General features: G+C 40.6%; 1 protein-coding gene across 1 annotated transcript; it reads right to left on the reverse strand.

Annotated features, from left to right (window-relative positions):
* Positions 1-10,117: 10,117 nt before the first annotated feature.
* Positions 10,118-20,203, reverse strand: GPX6 (glutathione peroxidase 6). The gene is given in 5 exon segments (XM_003271998.2): positions 10,118-10,324; positions 11,527-11,626; positions 12,127-12,244; positions 16,535-16,688; positions 20,117-20,203. Coding segments are annotated over 5 exon segments (666 nt in total).
* Between the last annotated feature and the right edge of the window lie 5,758 nt (positions 20,204-25,961).

The raw sequence follows: 25,961 nt of genomic DNA on the forward strand, positions 1-25,961 counted from the left end.
GCTTAGATTATCAGGGATTATCAGATACAGAGGTATAAAGTCGTAAAAAAATGCTTTTTATTTAAGATACATGTCTCGTCTCTATTTGTAAATGTCTCTTCTCTCATCACTAATTTTGAATTCTAAGTTTATATTTTCCCTTAATTAGACATTCCACAGATTTGTATTTCAGTTTTAGTTACAAAAATACTTTCTTAGCTCTCCTAGCATGTAAACAGATTTTCTCTGTTAATTCCTTTCTTCTGCTTTCATTTGGTAGGTTTTGTTGGTCGTTTACTTGCTTCTGAAGAGAAATACTCACCACTATTTCAGTCATTTAAAGTCTTTCTCATTTACTTAAAAATGCACTTAAGTTACAAATGTTCCCCTCTGACCTGCTTTTGTAGCATTCCACAGTAACGATATATGTTGTCTTATTGACATTCTATTATACCTAGCCTGTAATTTTAGTTTTGATTTTCTCTTTGAGCAAAAATATTTTTAGAAGCATTTGACATTAAGTATAACATTGTATACTTTTCTGATTATATTTTGATGCTGATTTCTATCTCTATTTTCTAGCACAGTATTAATTTTCTAAATTAAAAAGTATTATGATATTTTCTTATTAGATCATTGTATAGTCAATTCATTAATTTCTTGGGCAGTTTAAAAATTGTGCATTCTCTATAAAGAATTTTATGATATCTATCAGGTCAACGTTTTATTCTTATTTGTCTTTTATAATATTACTTATTTCTTTGTCCACTGATATTTCTTGAACTTAGAGCAATAAATTGAAGTCAATTACTAAATTGTCTCTGCTTTCTACTTGTGTCTCCACTGAATTTCTGCTGAATGAAAGTTGCTGCTTTATTTTGAGCATGAATATCAAAAAAACCAAAAATCTTTATCTCCACTTAAACTGTAATTTTTAGCATTTTGCAGTACGCTTCTTTGTTTTATTTAATGAGTGTTGTCCAAAATCCCACCTCACATGATTTTAAGTCCTTGAGTCCTTTCTTTTTGTGAGTTTTCCTGATATTTTTGTCTGTTCTTTGTTTTCAAACCTCCTGATTGTTTCCAAGCCTGTGGGTAAGTGGCAAGCTGTGGGGAGGCAGTGTGACAAGGTATATGCAGGAAACAAAGCGCTCAGAAAGACTAGTTTTTTATTTTCACAGCATTTTAAAAGCCAATGACCCTAATCAAGAGATACTTAATCTTCCACTGGTTTATGTGGTCATAGTGAAAATTACAGTTGAGATATTGAATATATCAAATATGTAGCTCTGTAGAGAAATTGTGGCACTGGAATCTCTGATTCTAACCAAGAACTTCCCAGAGGCTTGAGTAAAATGTTCCCAACTTGAAAATCTAGTGCAAGTAGAAGATTCAACCTTTTAACGTTGATGTTTTCTAGGTTCCATATTTGGTTGCCCTTTTTTCTGAGATGGTATTCAAAGGAATATTCCATACACTCGTATCTTTGAACCTTCCAAAATACTTCCAAATATCTTGCATATTTGGAATACTGATAACTTCCAAATATCTTGCATAGACCTTTTTAGAATGCCATATGATTATAGCCAACTGCCTACAAGACATTTCCACCTTAGTATCTCATAGATACCCTGGAATCAAGTTTCTCCTATTATTGCTTTTCTTTTTGAGCAGCACCACAACCTAGTCTGTTAAAGTGAAAACTGTGTGATTACTGTAGATGACTCTCTTTGTCCGCTCATGCATTTTTTTCATCAAGTGAATATGATGTCACTGCTGTTTAGATTCAAATAGTGATCCTTCCCTAACTAGCCATGGCAATTAGTATGATAGTCTAAGCAGAACCTGCTATTGTGAAAACATAATTTGATGGAATTGAGAGTTTTTGCTTTTCAGTTAAACTCTTAGTGAGTCAAATATGCCAAATGTAAAGTTCTATTTTTAATTTGATATTTGTTTTGTCTCTTGAGAAGCTTTTATTCTAAACAGAGAGATACAAACCTGGTATTTTGGTGCACACATTAAAAAATCTGAATCAAGTTTGGCATAAAGAGATACTTAAATTTGCCAAAAAAACTTATGAGAAATAATCATAAATGATGGCATATATTATGCCAAATTTATTCTTTTTTGCATGAAGGGAATTGTGGAAATTGACCTGATTAGTTTGGACTGTCAAGAGCAGAGTTGACATAATCCCCACAGCACCTCCAAATCCTGAGACAAGCTTTTCATCCCCCACATTAATGCTATTTTCTGTCCCTTCTGTCCCCCAACTGATGGGTCCCCTTAAAATGTAGGATGGGTTTGAGCTTTGGTTCTTAACAAAGGACCCAGTTATGGAAGTCTTTTTTTCCTCCTGGGCCTTATACCCCATGCATGTAATGCAAGGCCCACATCAATTGTTCATTCACTCTTAAATTGAGAGAAGACAAGTTACAAAAAAGAATTGAAAGTTTATTTATATTTGGGACTTAGGGTCTGTGAAAATGCAGTGCTGGTTTAGGAAGGCATGAAGTGGCTGGTTTCAGAATTCCTTGACAGCAGACATTGAGAGATTGGTTTTTACATAATGTTGCAAATTATGAATATAGATTGAAGCCAGAAGGTACTCATGTGCCCTTATAACACTTAAAATACAGTGATTGATGCAAATTAACTTTTTTAACTTTTTTTTTTTTTTAACAGAGTCTCGCTCTCTCAGCCAGGCTGGAGTGCAGTCACGCAATTTCGGCTCACTGCAACCTCCACCTCCCAGGTTCAAGAGAGTCTCCTGCCTCAGCCTCCCAAGTAGCAGGGATTACAGGCACCTGTCAACACACCTGGCTAATTTTTGTATTTTTTAGTGGAGCCGGGGTTTTGCCATGTTGGCCAGGCTGGCCTCAAACTCCTGACCTCAAGTGATCCGCCCACCCGGCCTCCTAAAGCGCTGGGATTACAGGCGTGAGCCACCATGCCCAACCAATTTTTTAAACTTTATATTAGGCTTTTAAAATAGATTATTAAAACCATTAATAATTCCTCTCCTCCTTTGGCAGGAAGTTACAGTTTGAGGACTCAATTTTTCTCTAATAAGAGAATAGAAAAATTGAATGTCATTTAGTTTTGATTACCATTCATCTTTCTGCTCCTTTCCAAATAACACTACTGTTTGTTCCATCATATATTCTATTTATTCTATCTGTAACATAGCTTCCATGTTACTACTGTACTTGTATGTGTATTTAACACAACTTATGAATGCTGCCTCTGTCTCACAAGCTACTTATTAATTTATCTATAGTTAACACATCTTGTGAATTTTGCCTCATCTTGTAAGCTATTAGCTTACGTACTATCTAAATTGGTTTTATCCATCCACTTTGTTTTCCTATTTCCTATATCTGAATATAATAAAATCATACAGCAAACTCATATTTCAGGAGCCATTGAACTTAGAGGTCTTTGTTTTTGGAAGGGGAACCCTAGAAAGTCAGTATTCTGAATAGAAATGATTCTGAGGCTCTACAGATAAAGATGAAGCTCTCTTTGTCAGGTGTAGAGTGTCTTCAAACATAACTTATAAGGTGATAATTCCATTTCTATTAACTTGTCTGGCTGGAGGCAAAGAAACACAGAGGAAACTGGAAAGAGAGAAAAGAATAAAGACCTGGAAAAAGGGAAGATAAACTTGAGTTATAATCTAAAAATTGGTATAAGCACTACATACACTCTAGGTGGCACTCTGAGGTTATAAAATGGTTCATAGCTGAGTTGAGGCCACTGTGTTTTGTTTCATTTTATTTTTTCATTTTATTTCATTTTATTTTATTTTATTTTATTTTATTTTGAGACAGGGTCTCACTCTGTCACCCAGGCTGGAGTACATGGTGCAATCTCTGCTCACTGGAGCCTCGACCTCCTGAACTCAAGTAATCCTCTCACCTCAGCCTTCTTAGTAGCTGGGACTATAGGTGTGTGCCACCACACCTGGCTAATTTTATTTTTTGTAGGGATGGGGTCTCACTATGTTGCCCAGTCTTAAACTCCTGCCTCGGCCTCCCAACATGTTGGGATAACAGGCATGAGCCACCACTCCTGACCCCACTGTATTTTAAAGGCCAAAAGGAGTCTGAAAGAATTAAAACTAGTTTGCTTTTCCCTTTGCAAGGAATCAAGAAAAGGTAGACAGTCAATATGGTTTCATAAGGAAAGTTTTAGAGGGGCATGGAATCCCTATCCAGGAACTTCACAGAGATTCAAAGAAAAGAAAGTTTGTAACCTAACACTTGAAAGAGCAAGAGAAAACTTGCAATCAGAGCAATGCCAGCTGGAGGTCAGGAGGGGAAGGGGTAAAGAAAGAAGAGAAAATGAGAACTTTTAATTTTACTCCAAATCACAATGTATTTGAAAAGATATATTAAAGAAAGATTATTTTGGCACTTTGTAAAGTGCTAGTAAAGACTTTAAGACTATTGCAATTCGGGAGAGAGAGTGAACTCAACGCTGAATACAATGGGGACAAATAGGGATTTACAGCCAACAGGCAGAGTGACAGTGTCGTAGATGATGGAAAATTACTAAGCACAGATTATCAAAGGGAGGAAGATTCTTGCTAAACTGGCCTAACAAGATTCTTGCTAATGGTAGGCTAAGGACTTAGAAGTTGAGGGTAGAGGATTAATAATCTGTGCAGATACCAGACTTGGGGAGATTCTCAGTAAACTGATAGGAGGAGTCTTGCTGAAGGCAGTCGAAAGCCAAGGCCTACTTGAGAAGGCTAAAAGAAAAGACTGTTTTTCTATACCCTCACAAAACTTCTGACACCATATGTGTGAGTTTTCCACTCCAAGAAATTCTCCAATTCTGCAGACACAAACTGAGTGTTGACACTGCAACTCAATTCTGACACTAACTACCTGTAATTAGTGCAGACTCTACAGATGAAGGGCTCAAGGGCTCAGTTCCACAAGACTGTCCCCCACTTCACATGTCAATCATAAGTCCCAGGTTTTCACTCATATTTCTGACCAATTGCTGTAAATTGAGGGTTCCTACAACCTCCCCCTGAAGTTTGATAATTTGTTATAACAACTTACAAGACTCAGGGAAACATTTACTTACGTTCGTCAGTTTATTTTAAGGATATGACAAAGGATATAGATGAAGAGATACACTTGGCAAGGTATGGGGAGGAATATAGAGCTTTCGTGTCTTCTCTGGGGGCACCACACTCCCAGTAACTCCGTGTGTTCACCAACCCAGAAGCTCTATGAGTTCTGTTGTTTAGGAGTTTTATGGAGATTTCATTACACAAGCATGATTGATTAAATCATTGGCTTTTGGTGACTGGGTCAATTAGCAGCTCCTCTGCCCTCCTCCGAAGTGGGCTGGGGTGCTGAAATTTCCAAATCTTTAATCGCCATGGATGTTTCTCTGGCAACCAGACTTCAGTCTGAAGCTATCTGGGGACTTTCAGCCACCAGTCATCTCATTAAGATACACAAAGACAGTTATTATTTAGGAGATTCCAAGGGTCTTAAAAGCTCTTGTGTTGGGAACCAGGGACTAAGACCAAATGTAACAAAAGAACCTCTTATCATCCCTGTCACTCAGAAAGTTACAAGGATTTTAGAAGCTCAATGCCAAGAGTTGGGAGGAAAGACCAAATATACATATTTCTTATGATGTCACAAAGGCTCAGAGAACCCTGACTAAAGTTGGGTCAAGGAGAGAGTCTTTGTCAGATAACACATCTTGAATTTGGACCTAAATGAAGATGATGTGGATCAGAGACTGAGGAAACTAATAAACCAAGGGCACAGCTGGATTGTCCATGTTAACCCTGGGGACACCTAAGGACTGAGTGAGAGGCAGTGTGGCTTGACTGTGCAGAGGAGTCAGTGGCCACATGAAGTACAAGAGAAGTTCTCCTTACTCATCCTATGTCAAAATGACAATATTTTCTGCAAATTCTCTATTCCTTAGAGCAATGGTCCTCAAACTTTAGCATGTATTAGGATCAACTGGAAGCCTTTTGAAAACAGACTGCTGGACCCAGCCCAGGGCTTCTTGGTCGGTGAGCCCAGGAGAGATCTGAAAACTGCATTTCTAAGTTCTCAAGTGATGCTACTGCTGCTGGCCAGAGGACTATGCTTTGAGAACCAATTTCCTAGAGATAGAAGTCAAGAAAGGGAAAATGATGACTGATTGTCAATGTCCTTTTCTCAGGGCCTCTACTCGAGATTTCCCTCAATAATGACTCATTTGTGGAGGGTAATAGGTGGTCTCCACAGCCTTACCCAGACGGGCTTTACTGGGCCAGTGACTGCATCTCCACTTGCTCTGAGTTTTGGCTGCTAATGGCTCAGAGCTGCCCCTTCTCCAGAGTATTATTCTCAGTGGCCACCTTTTCCAAAGAATTTTCTTCAGCCAAAGGGAGCCACCTCACCTGGGAGTTTATGCCTCTAGAGTTCAAGGGTGGGCCCATAAGCCAATGACTGACTCACATAGGCTGCAAGAGGCTATGTCTCATCCTTCAAGATGGGATTGATTATAGTGTGATTTTTTCTGAAGCTAAACTCCAGCAGAAATTGCATTTTAATTCTCTCTTTTCCTGGCCCTATCCTGCTTCACAGATTCCCTTTCTTCTGAAACCATTCTTTCAATAAGTTATATGTGCCTCAATTCTTGTCTCAGATTCTGTTTACAGAGAACAGAAGCCAAGTCAAGAGGTGTTCATAAGACCACAGGAGCAAGATTTGATGTGCTCTGGGATAGACTGCATCCTACTTCTCATATTTTGAGAATTCACCTCCCAGAATTGACACGGGCACTCTCCAAGGCTAAGAGCCACCTGTGTCCACACAGTCCACAGAAAATATATTACATCCACAGATTAACTGCCACAGGGGAGACCACAGTGGTTTATTACCTCCTGCTATGGGCTGCTTTGCAAATCTGGGAATAGGTTGATTAGAGAGGGTCTGAGTCCTGGTTTTCTAGGACCTTAGAACCTTTCCATCCTGCCTGAGAACTCTCTCCAAAAGTTTTGTAATCAGTGGAGCCTTAATGATTCTAGATACCTGGTAGGTTGTTTGTGGTGTAGGGATTTATGGACCCAGTTAGCTCTAGTGTACCAGATTTGCGTAATAAGTTGTGGGAACTTCTGGTTAGAAGAAAAAAGTTCCACAGCAATAATAGTGCCTGTGATGGTAATGATGATAATCACCTGATAGTAAACTTTTAACTACTATGACAGACTGGAGCTCCTTAGACACTCCTGAGAAGTCCACCCACTTCCAGAAGGTTGTAAGTGTAACTTTCCTTGGGGACTAAGCTCTGCTATAGGGATTGGTTGAGGAGGAGAGAAGTGGAAAATTTTATGTCTTGATCCTCTCTTTATAAAGACATTTTACACTATTATTATATTTTACATTATTATTATTGCCATCATCATCATCGTTATCATTTGTGACATTCTGATCTGGACTGCTGGCCCCCAAACCTGCCCCTCACCTATGCCCACCTCCCACTGCAAGGACATTTCTGTTTCTCATTTCTATGGTCTTGGCTTTCTCCAGAACAATGTTTATTTTCTCTTCAGGGACAGCCACTGGAAGGCATTAGGAGTATAGAACCTGGATTTTCAGAGCAGTGGCAGGATGAAGACCTTTCCCGCATACTCAGGCACAATGCATTCAGGCTGAAGGCTGCAGTCTTCTTTCTTCATTACTATAGGAATGTTGGTCACCTGGAGCAACTGCAGGTTCCTGGGTTAGGCTGAACCAGTAACTGGAGAGAATTTTATACATTGTGTCAACTCATCCTCCTCCACCTACTTTCTGGACCTTGGTTATCCAGATCTTACCAGGTCTGGAACCCTTCTGAAGACTATTAAGGTCCCAGAGGCACTTAACCACTTCAGAGATTTAAAAGAAGCTAAAAAATGAAACATATTTCTTAACACCACTGGTAGCTGTTTCTGTAATCTCCTCACTGCCCTCACAACCGCCACAGTGGTTAGTAAAAGATTTATAGATTTCTCAAATCCTATGGTTTACAGCCAAGGAAAGCCAGATTTTTTTAAATTCATTTTTTCTTACTAGATGTTAAGTTTAAGAAAAGAAAGCATCCAACTATTTTGATAATATTTCCCATTTTTCATGTATCAAATATCCACCACTTATGAATTTTAAGGTCTTAAGAATCATTTTCCTAACAGTTTTTGGTTTAGTTAGTCAATTTTCATGTTGCTGAATAAAGATTAAGTCATGGATCACATTTCTTTTTCTTTCTTCCTTTTTTTTTTTTTTTTTGAGATGGAGTTTCATTCTTGTTACCCAGGCTGGAGAGCAATGGCGCGATCTCGGCTCATTGCAACCTCCACCTCCAGGGAACAAGCAATTTTCCTGTCTTGGTCTCCCAAGTAGCTCGGATTACAGGCATATGCCACCACGCCCGGCTAATTTTTTTGTATTTAGTAGAGACAGGGTTTCACCATGTTAGTCAGGCTGGTCGCGAACTCCTGACCTCAGGTGATCCACCCTCCTTGGCCTCCCAAAGTGCTGGGATTACAGGTGTGCACCACTGTGCCCGGCCCACATTTCTATTTAGGTACACAGCAGGATTATGATCCCTATAATGTTTGAAATTACTCACTGATATTTAAATTTCCTGCATTTTTTAAGTGCAAAAAATATTTTTAAGTGCTAATACCTATGTTCCAAGTAATTTGTAAAAAGGAAGAGAAAAACAGTGATTTTATTTTACTTCCTCATCTAATTTCTTTCCTTAATATCTGGTTTTCTGAAATCTGCTTGAATTACAAAACACTGTATTTTAACTATAAAATGGCACGGGGCAGATAGGGCTTCCTAGCAGGTCCTTTGCACCTCTGATTAGGAGTGGGTTTTGTTCCATTTTGTTTTGTTATGCTTTTTTACTTTTATATGCTTTCAGATTTTAACAGTGAGCATGAATTAATTTTAGAAACAGAAATATATGCATATTTGTTGGAGAGAGAGAGAGGATTCTTTGAGAGGCAAGGATTCCTGTCATGTAGGGGCCTGGTCAAGAGACCTGAACGGGAGGGTGCAGAGGGACCTGACACGAAGAGATCTGTGCTCACGGTCACAGCAGCTCTGAGCAACCAGTTCCAGCCAGTGCTTTTATATGTGCCAAGGAAAGTTCTAGAGCATTTTTGAGAAAAACAAAATACTGAAGAACAAGGCAAGGGAATCAAGAAAGCAGGGACAAAGTGACAGAGAAAGAAGCATGACTGGACATAATAAGGGACTGGGAAAACACTACACAGAGCCAGGTTGCTGCAGAATTTTTAAATTTGAGATAGTGACCAAAATAAGCTTAAAGCTGAGGAGGCTCAGGGTGAGGACAAAGCCCATCATTCGGAATACAGGGACATCCCTGCCCAGGTGCCATGACCTGAATGCACTAAGGGACAGGCACCAAGGAAGGCTCTGGCAGGGTCCGACCCAGAGGGGTTTTGGGATCCACCATCACGGAGATGCCCTTCCCTTCATGTGAGGTGGGGTTTCTGCTCTCACTCTGCCTTCAGAGGTCCTACATGAGAACTACTGGGTGGCATGGGAATAAAGGAGAATTAAGGAGAGAAGAGTTTAACAATGCATGCCTATCTTAGAGGAGAGAGGCTATGAACGAGGCCTAGAGTCTTGCGGCCAACTCCTGCTTTCTTTAAACTTTCAGGAAGGGGAAAGGATAGATGTCACAACTTCTGGGGATTGCTTTTTTAGGGACACAGGATAGTCTGATTCATCTACCCTAAAATATGATTTTCCTTTGGAATAGATATTTCAGGATCAGAGAGTTGGGGAGATAGGTGTTCTTTTCCTTAATCTTCAAACACACACACACGCACGTGCACACACACACACACACCATACATACACCTATGCATATACCAACAAATACAATTCTACATATCCATACACACACACACACACACACACACAGCTACACACACATGCTAAGCAGCTGCTTGGGTAGTACAGGATGGTTTGGTCATCAGGAGGCTGGGTAGGCAGGAGTGTGGAGCAAAGATGGAGGAAGATGGATGCTTTGTTAGACATTCCTGCAGGTGGGAGACAGGGTAGTTACTTCTGCCAGTCGCTAGCCGTTCCTAGTGGGTATTGAACTGCTTTAGGTACTCCAGGATGTCTGACTTGACTGTGCTGACTGGAGCCTGGTGGCACCAGTGCATGACAGGGACTCCATCGGGCCCCACCAGAAATTTCTCAAAGTTCCAGCGGATATCATGAACCTTCATGGGCTCCCAGAAGAGTTAGCTTGATGAGCCCAAAAGATCAGAGGTCGGAGGGCAGGAGTTCTGGAGCAGAGATATAGAAAGTAGAGAGATACACTTATTTCTACTTTATTTCTACTTCTGTGTGGTACAGTTTTATATCTAGACTAGAAAGTCTACTCACCATTATGTATTTTAATATATTAACTACTTTGCATGCTTCCAATCAACCACAGACACTACAATGTATCAATACTAATACACCAACTACCAAACAACGGAGAGTTAGAGAGTATAATGGTAAATAGCATTCCTCCTTTCCCTGCCTTTCCTCTATTCCCATGATTTCATCACGGTGATTCAGTAAAAGACTATTTTCTGTTTCCTTGGGCAAGTCATATCATTTCTACAGTTTGTTTCCTTAGCGGAAAAAAAAGAGGTTGATTTAGAGTAGTGGCTCCCAGAGTTTGGGGCTTCATAGGCTTCATAAGCCAGTAAAATTTCAATAACTATTTCCTTGGAGATTAACATAGAATCACTAATACTCATTTTGCCAATAAGAAAAATTAAAAGTCTACTATAAGCATACATTTAAAAATTAAGGGATTTTTAAATACTCTTGTTGAACCACATAAAATTGATTATAGCACCATTTTTGAGTAAGTAAAGGACAATTTATATGGGTAAACATAATAGTAATTTAAAGTCAGAATAAATGTTGGTCTTATATTCAATAAGTTGAGCTTTATGAAAAATTCTGCATTGTCTTTTTTCCCTTGTTTGCTGTGGATGAGTGAAAATTTCAGCAGGACCAGCCTTGTTCTGCAGACCAGCATTTGGGGCTGAGTAGACAAAGAGATCCTCAGGGGTCCTTCTATCCTGGTATTCTGTATTTCTAACACTCTGTGACTCTAAAGGCATTTACCACATGGTATTCTGTATCATCCATGTCTGTCTCCTGATTAAATGTGAGTTCCTTCAGGGAAGAGACTATGCTATTAATGTTTGTTAACTCATTATATAGCACATACTGGAGATCTGATAAATGATTGCTGAATGAATGAATCATTACCATTCAGTACAGGAGGGTAGTCCATGTCAGAGCTATTGTCCCTCATGGGTTTCCTCTACTTAAAGCTAAAGCCTCACAGCAGATGTTGCCATGAGCCTTGAATTTATCTGAGCATCTCTTTTCCAAGAAGTCCAGCCACAACCCTAGACATGAGCCCCACTGCTTTCAGAGCATTTCTAGCTAACAAATCCATGCCAGGTTTATACTCACTCACCTTCAGGCAAGTAAAGACCTTCTGTTCTTTTTCTCCATTCACATCCCCTTTCTCAAAGAGCTGGAAATTGGGGACAAAGCCACTACCTGGACGCACATACCTGCAGTGAATCAAAATGTTCCCAGCAAGATACAAATTAAGACATGGATGGAAAATAATGGCCATCACCATTCACTACCACAGGAAATTAAAGATAAAGGGAAGAGGCTGTGCACAGGGAAGATAAGAAAAGATAGTCTGTGGGAAGCAGGACTTTATGCAATAGGCTTTGTGGAGCCAATAGAGAATTCTAAGAAAATTGGAAGGCAATATTTTGAGCTTAGGTTTCCTGCTTCATTTCCATTTCTTATACTTCCTTCTTTTCTCTATGCTTCTTTTCCATTCAATCTTCCCTTAGCCTCACTATCAAATAATTCAAAAGTAAAGATAATATTTGAGCACTGCGAATAGAATAGATTGAATTCAAAACATCATAAGGATATGCTTCAACCCATGTATGTATGGCCTATCCCAGAAGTTTCCAGAATAGTCAGGGATCTAGGTGGAATGAGGAATGGAAATCCTGACAGGGCGTCTGCAGGGACCCATGCAAGCACTCACTTGAGACCAAGAAGTATTTCTGAGTTTGTTTCTGGTTCTTGTTTTCCAAACTGGTTGCAGGGAAAGGCCAACACAATGACACCAAAATTCTTCAGCAACTCCTGTAGTGCATTCAGTTCTGTAAGTGGAGAATGAATAGCAGGGGTGGCCTGGTCAGGAGGCCTACCTCAAGCAGTGAAAGATCACTGAATGTATCCATTTATCACATGAATAAACCGAGGACTAAGAAGGGAAAGATTCAAGATTACAGAGATCAAAGGAGTAGAGAAAAAAAAAGACTAGAGCACACGTTTCCAGAAATGCATCTAAATGGCTGCTGTTTTTCTTGTACAGTAGCTCCCATGCCTGGCTACACTTTACCATCCAAGGAGAACTCTTATTTTTTTTTTTAAACACACACACACACACACACACACGTTAGTAGCCTTGTGTGGGAGACCTGTTTGGTTCTAAAGAGAAGTCAGATTTGAATGCCACTGTCTTCCTTAGTTGATGAATTGATCAAAAAAATTTCTAAGGAAAAAGCAAACAAAATGGAAATCCTACCCACCTATCCCTGCATCCCCGCATCCCCGCAGCCCCACTCATACAATGTCCCATGGTGACACAACCAGACACTCCAGTTCCAGTCACATTCCCAGGAGTACTCCTTGGTGCTCCACCCTGGGAGTGGTAGAGAAAGAGAAATTCCAAGGCTATCCTCTACAGTATTCTGTACCCTCTCCTCAATTCCAGTGACCTAACTGATGCTGCAACATGCCCTGGGATGCCAGGCCACAAACTCCAAATTGCTCTTTACTACTGTCAGGAACCTTCCAACTTGTCTGTTTAGACTTGAATCATAATTTCCATCTTCAGCTATTTTCAGGTCAGAGTTACTCAGACCTCAGTACATGTATTAGCCATTCTCATTCAGATTCAGCTCTGCCTGCTAGAATGTCCCCTAAGAACCTCCTCTTAAATAGAGAGTGCCTTCCTATTTTTCTACAGTTCTTCGGTTACTACCGAAACTCATCTCTCTCTTATCTTTGGCCATCAAGAATATTTCCTTTCTATAGCAGACACACTTAACAGACCTTGATTTTATTCCTTTGGCAAGTTTCTTTAATTCTCTCAATTTCCTCATCTGGAAATAAAATTTGAATGAGATGCTCTTTAAAATTCTCATGAACTAATTTAATAAATTATATCACAGCAACACAATGGAATACTATGCCTTAAAATGAATGAGGAAACTCACCATGTTTTTTTTGTTTTGTTTTTAGACAGAGTATCTCTGTCACCCAGGCTGGAGTGCAGTGGGAGGATTTCAGCTCACTGCAACCTCCGCCTCGCAGGTTCAAGAGATTCTTGTGTTTTAGCCTCCTGAGTAGTTGGGATTACAGGCATGTGCCACCATGCCCAGCTAATTTTTTGTATTTTTAGTAGAGGCAGGGTTTCACCATGTTGGCAAGGCTGATCTCAAACACCTGATGTTCAAGAGTGATCCGGCCACCTTGGCCTCCCAAAGTGCTGGGATTATAGGTGTGAGCCACCACTCCTGTCCCCATTGTATGTGATATATGTGAAAAAGCAATGTGCATAATCATTTCTGTGTGTATGTTTGTGTATGTGTATGTGCTTGAGAGAAAGAAAGTGAGACAGAAATGTTTGCTTGTATATGCATAATAGATTTCTGGAAATATACACCATAAACGTATAATAATGGTTGCCTAAAGAGAAGGGAACATGGCAAGTGCCACTGTTAAACCTTTTTATATCTCTTGAATTTTGAATGTTGGAAGTATATTGCCTATTCAATATTTAGCAAATTTAAGTTAAAATTAAATTAAAACAAATTTAAGAGCAGCTTCACATTCCATGGAATTGCTGTTTACACATCACAACTTTTAAAATTTAACATATTTTTCAAATTTAACTTTTGGAAGGGAGGAGAATTCTTGCTTGCTAAATGATACAAAACTGTTCTTTGGGCTCTAATACCTAGGTCCTGAGGTCCTATAGTAGACACACTTAGCAGAACTTGATTCTATTCCTTTGGCAAGTTCTTTTAACTTTCTCGCTTACTAAATGATACTAAATTGTTGTTTGGGCTCTTATAATAAAAATTTAGTGTGTAGCTTTTCACGTTTTCCCTAGACTTGATCGTACATAAAAATAAAAAAATTGAGGCTGGGTGTGGTGGCTCATGCCTATAATCCCAGCACTTTGGGAGGTTGAAGCAGTTGGATCACTTGAGGCCAGGAGTTCGAGAGCAGCCTAACCAACACGGTGAAATCCAGTCTCTACTAAAAAAAAAAAAAAAAAAAAAAAAAAAATTAGCCAGGCGAGGTGATATGCACTTGCAGTCCCAGCTCTTTGGGAGGCTGAGGCAAGAGAATAGCTTGAATCCCAGAGGTAGAGGTTACAGTGAGCCAAGATCGTGCCCCTGCACTCCAGCCTGGGTGACAGAGCAAGACCCTGTCTCAAAAATAATAATAATAACAAAGTGACCCCCAAATTATTTTAAATGTGTGATTCTTATCCTAATCTGTACTTTTGAGACCATCTTTTTATGCATAATTTTACCATTAAATTGGAAAAGTATTTAGCTTCTCTTGGTAAATGTGAGCCATTTGTACTTTGGAGGAGCCGGCATTTTATTAGAATTTTTGCTTAAATCATGTAGCATCCTCTGAATGCTAATTTTAAAATGGCAAAATTTGGTGAGCCAGATCTTTTAGACATGAGATTACAATATGCTTGACTTTAAGTGTTACTTAAAACGGATAAAGTTCTGGGATTTTTATTATTGAAAATCCATTAAGAAAAATTGATAGGGTTTATATATTTTTGATCAGTTGAACAGATAACAGTGTCAATGTGTGGAAAATTTTTCTTAAAACTTGTTTTTGTATAGGCCAGGTGTGGTGGCTCACGTTTGTAATCCCAGCACTTTAGGAGGCCAAGGCTTGTGGATCACTTGAGGTCAGGAGTTCGAGATCAGCCTGGCCAACATGGCAAAACCCTGTCTCTGCTAAAAACGCAAAAAAAAAAAAAAAAAAAAAAACCCAAAACTAGCTAGATATAGTGGTGCACGCCTGTAATCCCAGCTACTCGGGAGGCTGAGGCACAAGAATCACTTGAACCTGGGAGGCAGAGGTTGCAGTGAGCTGAGATCACGCCACTGCACTCCAGCCTGGGCGACAGAGCGAGACTGTCTCAAAGCAAAATTTGTTCATGTATTATTTTGATCCATTTCTCTGTGGCATTTGGTGCAATAAATCTTTTAAATTTATCTTGAGCCATTTTTTAAAAGCATAGAATAAAGTTCTTGGCCTGTCCAAAGCTGTATCTATCTCTAGTATAATTGATCTAGAATTTTAAATAACCTTTTCTGGATCAACAGTAATACCAAACTCTTCTCCGATAAGGGCACAAAGTAAATGGAAACACACCTCAGCTACCACAGAAGGTTAGGCCAAGGTTGGCGAGATAGAGCATTCTTCTACATTGCCAGTCACACTACACAGCCTTTGTACCAATCAAAGCCTTCCCAGACAGAAAACTTCATTTCCCTCTTTGTCATTTGCAGGTGCCTACAGAACCCAAGGGCATTTTCCAGAATATCAAAGATCACTCATCTCTCCTGTTTTTATCAGAAGTAATTGATGAGAAGCATAAAATCAGTCCTTGAAAGCCAGGTAACTAACTGGCCTGGGAGTTACAGCTAGTCTTTAGCACTCTCCTAGGAAACAAACAATTTCATAGAACCTCAATATCACATAACATGTGATCATGATGAATCAAGACAAAAACAAGGCCACTGCATAATTGTAACTGAACATAGACAAAGCATGAACATTGTCCAAATCACAACAATGACCAGGTGCCACCCTATTCTTGCCAATATGAGTGACTGCTGCTTCTTTCCCAGTTACAGCTTTAGTCTCCGTTTCTCTCCCCATGTAGATATGATTGATTAAGATACCGAATCATATAATTGCTTACAGTTCTGGATGGCATCCAATCCAGAACAGAACTTCAGTTCCTTGAACTCATCTCCAAATCACCTAACAAAAGTTCAGATTCTATAGTAAGTCCTTTCTAATACTTTCTTACTAAGAAACCCCATGGTTCTCTACAGAACATGTTCTCCTTCAGGGCACCGAGTAACACATTCAACTTGTTCAACTACAAGTGTGCTCCTGGTGGTCTTTAAGTCTTTGGGAAGGTCTTAGTTCTCAAATCTGGAAATAATTATCCTGATATTCTAAGGAGCAAAGCAGGAGCAGCATTTAGGGAGGTAGAGTCACCTGATCAGTTCTCCCATCGCATCCTCCAATAACACATTGGTAAAACCTTCTGGAATTAGAATATGGCTATCTGGCAATGCTGCTTCCAAAAGAGTTGAAACGTGAGTTCTTACCAGGATACTGAGCTGCCAAGCCTCAATAGGTGGCTACATTGACAAACAGGACGTGCTTGCCTGCAAACTGCTTGAACTGGATGTACTCCTCGCCATTGAGAGTGAGGGCTCCATACTCATAGATAGTGCCTGTCACCCCTTTGTTGCAATCCACCTGGAATGTTACAAAAATAACCATAACGATATAAGATAAACAATAATTCCCAACGTTTGTGGACTTTTTCAAAACACTCAAAGACCCTTCATGTAATATCTTGAAATTCTAAGAACTGAAAGGATCTTTCCAAGTAAAATTTTTAGTTAGAGCTGATGCCATAGCTAGAATTTATGTCTTCTAAATTATAATCCATTTTTTTGTGTGTGTGGCAAGACAAGCATTTCATAATATTCTTCCCGTTTCCAGAAGATTAATACCATTTACCTCTGTTCCCTGACACTGCATTCTCCCCCGACACCCTAACTCCCCATTCAAGTCATGCTGTCCTCTCTCAGATACTCTTAACAGATTTTTGCAGGATTTCTCATAAGTAACCTTTACGCAAACTTCTCAACTACATGTTCTTATATTGTAATTCCTGTCCCCCCAAATCAGGCCCATAACTTCTCCAGATGCCACTGAAGGGCCTTTCCAGGCTTGCCACTGGGGTAATCACTGGTGATGGGGGGACGGGCGGCGGGGAAGTGCTGGGTAGAGAAAGGCGGGTACCTGACTAGGGCTCCACTCTTGGGCCTGTGCCTACGGACCTAAATGAGGACAGGCACTCCTGCCTTCTCACTCAAATGTTACCTGCCATGATCCCATCCTGTGCCTATAAAAACCCTGAGACCCTAGCAGGCCTATAAAAACCCTGAGACACAGGCGATGGATGCGGAGAGGAGCACATCAGCAGAGGAACACACTCGACTGGCTGGACGTGGAGACGGATGCACCATCGTAGGAGCGATGCACCATCGTAGGAGCGATGCACCATCGTAGGAGCACACCGGAAGGCCATTGACAGCGGAAGGACACGGAGTTTGGCCGGACTCCAGGGAAAAACCATCCTTCTTTTGGCTCCCCCATCTGCTGAGAGCTACTTCCACTCAATAAAACCTTGCACTCATTCTCCAAGCCCACGTGTGATCTGATTCTACCTGTAAACCAAGGCAAGAACCCTGGGATACGGAAAGCCCTCTGTCTTTCTGATAAGGCAGGGGTCTAATGGAGCTAACACAAGCCGCCTATGGGTGGCTGAACTAAGAGCACCCTGTAACACACGCCCACTGGGGCTTCAGCTGTAAACATTCACCCCTAGACACTGCCTTGGGGTCGGAGCCCCACAATCTGCCCGTCTGTATGCTCCCCCTCTGCTCCCGTAGAGGTTTGAGCAGCGGGGAACTGAAGAAGCGAGCCACACCCCCCATCGCATGCCCTGTGAGAGGAACAAGGGAACTTTTCCGGTTTCACTGGTACCTTCAAAACTCATCCATGACACCCACTTCTCATCTTTATATTGTGGTGAACCAGCCTGGACTGCTCATGAATTAAAGTTCATAAAATAGAAAGCACAGAGTGGAAAAACTTTCTACCCACAAGCATGCCAAGAATAAAAGGCATACAGAACCTGGAACAAAAGGCTAAGATGTTATCTGCTAAGAGAGGCTATATTTATTCCTGGTCATATGAAGAAAAGTCATAGAATTTTAGAGTAATTTAAACTGGGCTTCACAGGATCTCAGTCCATAAAAGCATACCCCATGCAGTGAAGGAATTGCCTGTAGGTGAGCTACTGTGGGGAGAGTGGGGCAAGAAACCCTTTATCATCTTCTGAGTCTGTTACCAGGACACGAGGCCATAGCTTCTCCTTCATTATTCTTGGAGAGAAGGAGGCTTGACCTAGGGGCAAGCCCTTTCCTTCTGAGTCCATACTTCTGTACACATCTGTGCATATACATTAGTCACAATATTTGGGAACATTAGCCTAAGAAACCCACAATGATGGGGTTGTCATCTATGTGCCTGCATTCTCTTTGCCTTCATGACACCTTACGTCTGAGCTAAATAATTTCCAGCATTTGTCTTTCTTACTACTATAATAAAAAGTCACACGGAAATCACCATGTGAGCTGTCATTTGTGTGCCTCAATTTTCTTGCCTTTGTGCTACCTTAGCTCTGGGTGCAACAGCTTCCAAAGATTTGCTTCTCATGTGGATGTCACTCTGTGAAATGAGATGCAGAATCCCAAGAAAACTGCAGACTTGAAGAGCTCAATCCTTCCTACTCAGTTTTCAGTTCTGCTCTAGTTTGCTTACATCTGTTTGAAGAAGACAGAATACCCTAGAACGCAGCTTTTAATTCACAAGATGATATTTTACATTGAGAATTCCACACCCAACCAGGCAGCAGTGGCTGACATAGATCTGGATGACCCTTGGAGGTTGTCCCTTTCAAGTGATCTGTTACCTTTCTTGAAAGTAAGTAAGCTGTCTTATGGCATTTAATAGGCACCATCTTACACTTCATATGAACACAATAACAGAGATTAAAGCTCAAAGCTTCAGGTTTGGAGACCTGCATGAGTATCAACTGGAAGCATTTTAGAAATGCAAGTTCCTGGGCTCCCCCTAAAACTTACTGACTCAGAAACTCTTGGGTGGGGCCCAGCAATTGTGCTTTACCAGCTCTCTCTTAGGTAAGCTGGAGTCTGGGAATCACTGCATTATATGATGGGCATTGTTCGCCACCTTTTATAGAGGAAAGAAAGGAACTAACAAAAGATATATAATTAGCATATGGCCACCACTGAGGCTGCTTTTGAATAAATTCATCTGATTTTAAAGTTAAAATTTGTGGGTGCCTCAGGTGATCTGCTCAGTCTGCATCCTAAGACATATATACACGTCTTTTACAGGGGTGGCTATCGACATCCAGTGGGGGGACTTTTCTAAATGGCATCAGGAGATTTGGGAGCAACACCAAGATCTGAGAACAAAGCCTACTCTGAGCTGAGCTTTGTCTCTACCTCACCTCATGAACTTCCCTAAAATTATTATTGGTGGACAACCATATTGGCCTTATGTGTTTTATTTTTCTAGGGAGTGTGGGGGTGGGGGAGCTCCTCTTTCCGTGACCTTGAAACTCCTAGTGCAGATCCCAACCCCAGATTCTCTCATGTCTCCCTCTGGGTTTCTGGCTGAGCAGCCTTTCCAGGAGTAACCAGGGCAGGCTCCCTCTCAATCCATTTGCTACTTCATGCCTCATTTGTTGGGATCTACGGACCAGCATGAAGGGGACAGGCTCTAGGCTTTCAAGGGGCCACCAGGGGGAAGTGGCAAAGGGGAATGTGCTGAGGCAGACTCCCAACCCCACTCCACATACATTCAGTTCAAAGAGCTACTAGGTGCAGAGGAAAAGATGCAAGTAAGAGACAGTGGATTTAGGGAGAGCCTGCTAAGGATAGCAATGTCAGGATTTGTGAAGAAGGGCTGGGAATGCAGATCTTGTCCTTCGAAAGCAGAGAGGAGAGAACTCCTCACAACTCTGGCAGTCAGGTTGGTCATCATGTGCTGGAATCAGCTCGGATCCCCTGCCCCATGCTCACCTTCCTATTTTGAGGCTTTAAGGTCTGCTGAGCAAAGCCAACCAGGAACAATGGGACAAGACAGGAGGCCTGGAACTGACGGAACATGGCTAGGAGTTTTAGACGACTCTGAGGTCCCCAGGATTTCAGCCCATTTTGAGCCCTTGGCAAGGACCAGTTTGAAGAAGCACCCTCCAATTGCAGAGTGGCATTCATACACACCCACCTCCACTCCCTACACACACCCCCTTCCTCTTCAGTTGTAAGCCCCTCACCATCAAGCCTGCTCCACCTGCCTTGCCTCTGCCAGCTTCACAGAAAAGGCATTCTCTGCCTCTTGAAACTACATCTGGGTGGGGTTGAGTTCTTGTGAACTCTCTTGAAAGACAAGCTTTTAGTTATCTCAGATTTCTGAGCTCTTTTCAAAAGCCTATAATCTATGTCCTGATCACTGATACCTGATCCAGCTATGCAGCTCCTTAGGGCAGCAGGTCAGATGCTTTCCTCTTATGGAACAGACCTACACACATTCCCAAGCTCTTTACCCTTCTCCTGCTTTTAGCTGAAAAAAATGGCTGAAGCTTTGACTACGAGGCTATAAAGACCATTGAATTCAATACCTGTCAGTGCCACTGGCTAGCTCCTTGACTCTGAAATCAAAGTTAGTATGTCTGTCCCCAGTTTTCTCATCTGTGAAATCAGAATAATAATATTATTTACCTTCTAGGGCTGCTGTGACAATTAAATGTGATAATAACTATAAAACACCACATGGCCTGATAATGGTAAACAACTAGAACTGTATTCACACAGTTTCATGTATGAGGAAACTGAAGCTCAGAGAGACAGATAACATATAAAAAGTCACAGGGTGGGTAACAGTGAAATGAAGGCAACTTCTCCGTCCTACTCCAGAGCTCTTGCTCTGGTTCCATTTGGATCATAATTATTGTGATGAAATCTTTACTATCTGAGACAATTTACATTTGCTCACCTTGTAGTAATGAGCCCTTGAGAGGTAAGGAGACATTTCATTATAGATCTCATCAGTAGGTCAAATGGCCTAAAACCCCAACTTCATAGGTTTTGGTGTTCCCACATTCTTGATAGACTTTTGAGTACCTTGGGTCCTTGCCTCCAGCAATGAGAAGTGAAGGTACAGGAGCACACACTGAACAGGAGGAAACAAGGAACACTTCATGTCCCTGGTACACCCAAAGGTACCATGGGGCTGCAATTGCCCTTCACCCATCCTCTTTTGGAGCCTTAGTTCCCTGTTATCTCCTTCCAGGAATTTTGCTTTCATCCCTTAGCTGTCTCCTCACTTCCAGGATCTTCTCCAGTCCCTATTTCCTTCACACTCTGCCTCTATGACTTTTCTAAAGGTCAGGTTTGTTGATATCACTCATGTTAAAATGCCCCAATTACTCTTGAATTCTTACACTTTTAGTTTGAAATTCTTCCATGAAGCACTCAAGGTCCTTTCTGATTTGACATCAGCCAGATTTCCCTGATGTAACCTTCCTTCCAGAAATGTTCTGATTCTAGTAGATAGAACTGTCTTCATCACCAGAGTCCATCTATCTGGGGTTGACTCTAGATCAAATCTTGGCAAGTACTTTGGGATCATTCCTGAGAGATTTTATGATACACAAATTACGTATTTTTATTCAAAATGATGGATATAGCTTTATCAAACAAGACTTCCGAGGTACTTTCTGAAACTTGAGTCACAAATCAGGGATCTGGTGAGCTTGACCAGGCCTTAATATATATTAGGAGCCAGTTCACATCCTCACCCTCCTACTTAGAATTTGGCTTGATTTATTAATTTACATTTTAAAACCTATTCTGTCCACAGATAGAAACATTATTTCAGGTCTGATTTCATCAATCAAGAGCATACTCTTTAGATACTAATCAGTAGAGTCCAAGATGGCATTATTTTCTCTAGTATCTTTGAAACATTATCGGTTCACTTATTTTAGTTTTTAATTTTTATTGGTTCACTTTTAACTTAAGGTCAAATAAACATCAAAGTTTATATGAATTGCCACTGCAATGCTGGTGCCTATTATTGTCTATCCACCCAAGCAATTGATCTTTTAAATCTGAATTCTGTCATCTATCAGACTAGCTATATTTATCATCTATCAATGATCTACACATTTGATCAGCATACCTTTTGTGTCTTCTGCCAAATACATTAAAGTTTATCGGATAGAAAGAAGCCAAGTGCAGAAGTTTCTGCCTAGAACTAGAGTTTAACTTATTCCTTATTTCTTAATCAAGATGCTTGTGGTTGATTTTTGGTTAAGCTATGCTCCCATTCAGTGATCAGCACTCACATATGTTCATAACTCACTTGTTTAAAATATGTCTTAAAAAGTAGTAGAAGCCCCAAGTGGAGCTTTTTCTTAGGTTCTGAAGTTCATTTCCCCTACTTTGGAAAGTCAAAACATTTTCATGTCTACCAAGACATCTAGCATTCGTGCTTGCAGGCAGGAATGGTCCTCAGTGTGTATACACAGGAATATGCACGGCAGTTGTTGGAGCCCAGGATTTGTTCTGATTGGTTGTGCCCATGGCATACTTCTAAATATATATACACACACACACATGTTGGGACAAGATCTGGCTCTGTCACCCAGCCTGGAGTGCAGTGGTGTGATCTCAGCTCACTTGTAACCTCTGACTCCAAGGCTCAAGCCATCCTCCAACCTCAGCCCCCTGAGTAGCTGGGACTACAGTTGCATGCCACCAAACCCAGCTAATTTTTGTATTTTTGGTAGAGATGGGATTTTGCCATGTTTCCCAGGATGGTCTCGAGGTGGTGATCTCAAACAATCCACCCACCTAGGCATCCTAAAGTGCTGGGATTACAGACATGAGCCATCCAACCCAGCCCTGCTAAATATTTTAATGTCAGCTTTGCAGAACCAATACAGGCAATGTAAGGTTTTAATTTTTTATCTTGAGATCTGCTTGTTTGTGCTGTGTCAATAAATTCACGTAGAACAAGTAGGTGACTTTTATTAATATCTCAGGTTTAACTTTAAATTTCCTCTTTGTTCTACATTTTTTTCTTCTTTTAAATTTAAAAAATGCGTTTTTCTCACTGGAGAAGAAAGAAGCAAAGGATGTGTTAAATAGTGTAGCTTTTTATCATTGTCAAGGCATAACACTATCATTTTACTCAAATTCTGTATTATCTCTTCCTTATTCCTGTTCTGTTTTAATTTATCTTGAGCACATACGCACACACACACACACACACACACACACACAGACACTCACAAGAAGTCAGTGCAGGGCCATCAGAGGGGAGGCACAAATGTTTGGGAGATCATGGATCCTCCTGGTTGTTGCCACTGTTTGAAGACGATAAAATTTCTTGTTTCCCAGCAGCAAGCGCAGCAGAAGGCAGGTAATGAATTTTCTACTAACTTGCCTTAAATGAAAGATTAATCATCCCTCAGAAGGGTCAAGGTTTGAGCAATGCCAGCCCTGGTTACCTCCTATTCCAGTGATAGCTTTGGAAGGCTTCTTAACTGCTTCCCTGATTCTGAATTCACTGAATCTCACTTTTTTCTTTTCTTTTTTTTTTCATTTCTACACTTTTTACCCTTTGCCACCTCTCATTACTTTCTCCTGTTCTCTCTCCTCATTGTGTACGAGAAAAAGAGTTTGGATTCAGGATTTAAACCATCCTGGCTTTAAGTTGTTTCTTGCTACACAATTTTGGGCAAGTTATTTAATTTTTCAGTGTATCAAGTTCTTTTTTTTTTGTAAAACAACATAACAGTAATGACGGTTAATATAAAGATTAAGAATTTATATCTGGAAATGCCTGGCACACACAGTAACAACTCAATAAATGCTGATATAAGTTCCCATTATTTCTTTTTCTTCTTTCTTTTTTCATTTCCCTTCCTGCTCCATTTATCTCTTATTTATCTTCTTATCTGCTCTATTCCTTTTCTATCTATCAGTTAAAGAAGGTCTTAACCTTGAAGCTCCCAGCTTGTTACATTTTAATTCAACTTTTTTATTAAGGAAAATTTCAAACATATATAAAAAGTAGAGAGGAGTATAATTAAGCTCACATACCTGTTACCCACTGCATCTATAATCAATACAACTCACTGCCAATTTCATTTTACCTACATCTGAAAAAGCTTGTTACCACAGCCCCCACCCTTGCACACATACCCATCCTTACTGAATTATTTGGAAGTAAATTCCAAACAACATATCACTTCACCTGGAAATATTGTCTGCCCCTTCTGATCATAGCCAGGAAGACAGGCAATATTTGTCCCTAGGATATCTCTGGGATGTCTACAGGGTGTTTCTATATCAAAACCTGGTGTTTTATAACTGGCTTTGATGCCTTTCACAAGTTGCCACAGGCTGAGGGATTGCAGAGCGGGAAAGGAGAAGCCAAATTGTCTCAGCCTTTAATTTGTTCTAAATCAGAAATTTGATTGCAACTGTTATGGGGACACAGTTGTAGATTTATCTGCCTAGGCCTTGTGACTTGGATGAGACAATCTCTAAACCTTACTAGCATCTGCTTCTTATGTATATTGTTGTGGCCTGAAAAACATGACCTATAAGACACATGTTTGAACTCAAAATGTATGATTGTTACTCGTGTTTCCCAGTCTTCTAGGAGTAAGAATTAGTCAGATAAGTGCCAATGATGAGAATCTCTCAAAAGCTGAGAAAAGAAACTGTCTGCCTTAAAAGGGACTTTGGTGATTTTTCTGATACAACTCCCTCTTTGTGCAAATAGGTAAATTCAGGCCTGTAGAGGGGCGGCATTCTCCATGTTCCGCAGTTCTATCGAGTTGTTGGTGATGGTCTGCAGTATGTGCTGGTGATGTGAGGCATATTTATTCTTTCCTGGGGAGCAGTAAGGATCTGAGTCATAGACCGCAGAGTTTCCAGGTGGGAGGGCATCTGGTTTTGGATGGTGTGGGTCACTCAAATTCCTGTGTGTGGGCAAGGACACAGTGCTCTCTCCCCCCCATGTCCTTCCGGATCCATTAAAGCAGGAGTAATAGGAACACCGTCTAGGGGAGTGCACACTATTTCTCTCACCACCTCCCCACCCCAACCTCCAAGAAGCAGAGTTCTTCCTGGAGCAAGTTGGAGGAGGAAAGCTTGGCGTAAACAAGAGACCATTCAGGAAGACTGCGTGTCAGGGCCAGCTGCCTCAGTAAAGGCTCAGGTTTAGGGCCAGAGCCAGCTTCAACCATAGGTGAGTCCCAAACTTCATCATGTTTGGGCGAAGAAGATCAGAAAGTTAAGAACACACGAGAATGAAAATTAAATGCCAAAGGACATTCAGTGATCTCTCTAGAATTTGCTTCCATTTCTGAACACACACATTATGAGTAATTGAGCCTTGAGGGTGAAGCAACAAGTGGATTTGAAATTGAAACTCAAGTTTATGGTGTACATTTACACAATCGTGAATCTTTGACCAAGTCGCCTTTCCTTTCTGAACTTACTTTTCCACTGCAAATTCAAGCTGAAGATGCCCATCCTACCTCTGCAACTGGCTGATTTTAAGGGCTAAATGAAATTATTGATGTGAAAGAGGCTCGTAAACTATAAATTCTGTATAAACATAAGTAATTGTAACTTAAAATGGCAGACTTGGAGTAGATCCTATGCCTCATGCTTACAAAACTAGAGTAAGAAAAATCCTGGAGGCCTGAATGGAGATGCCAGATGCCAAGGGAGATTTTCTAATTCATGGAAAATAGTCAAGTAAAACCAAAGGGTGGACAGAGATCTCTAAGTTAGATTTGGGTGGTTTCAGAGGCTATGGTTTGAATCTGAATAAAGAGGTGTA

The sequence above is a fragment of the Nomascus leucogenys genome, chromosome 22a, assembly GCF_006542625.1.
Source record: "Nomascus leucogenys isolate Asia chromosome 22a, Asia_NLE_v1, whole genome shotgun sequence".
In the NCBI taxonomy this organism is placed as follows: domain Eukaryota; kingdom Metazoa; phylum Chordata; class Mammalia; order Primates; family Hylobatidae; genus Nomascus; species Nomascus leucogenys.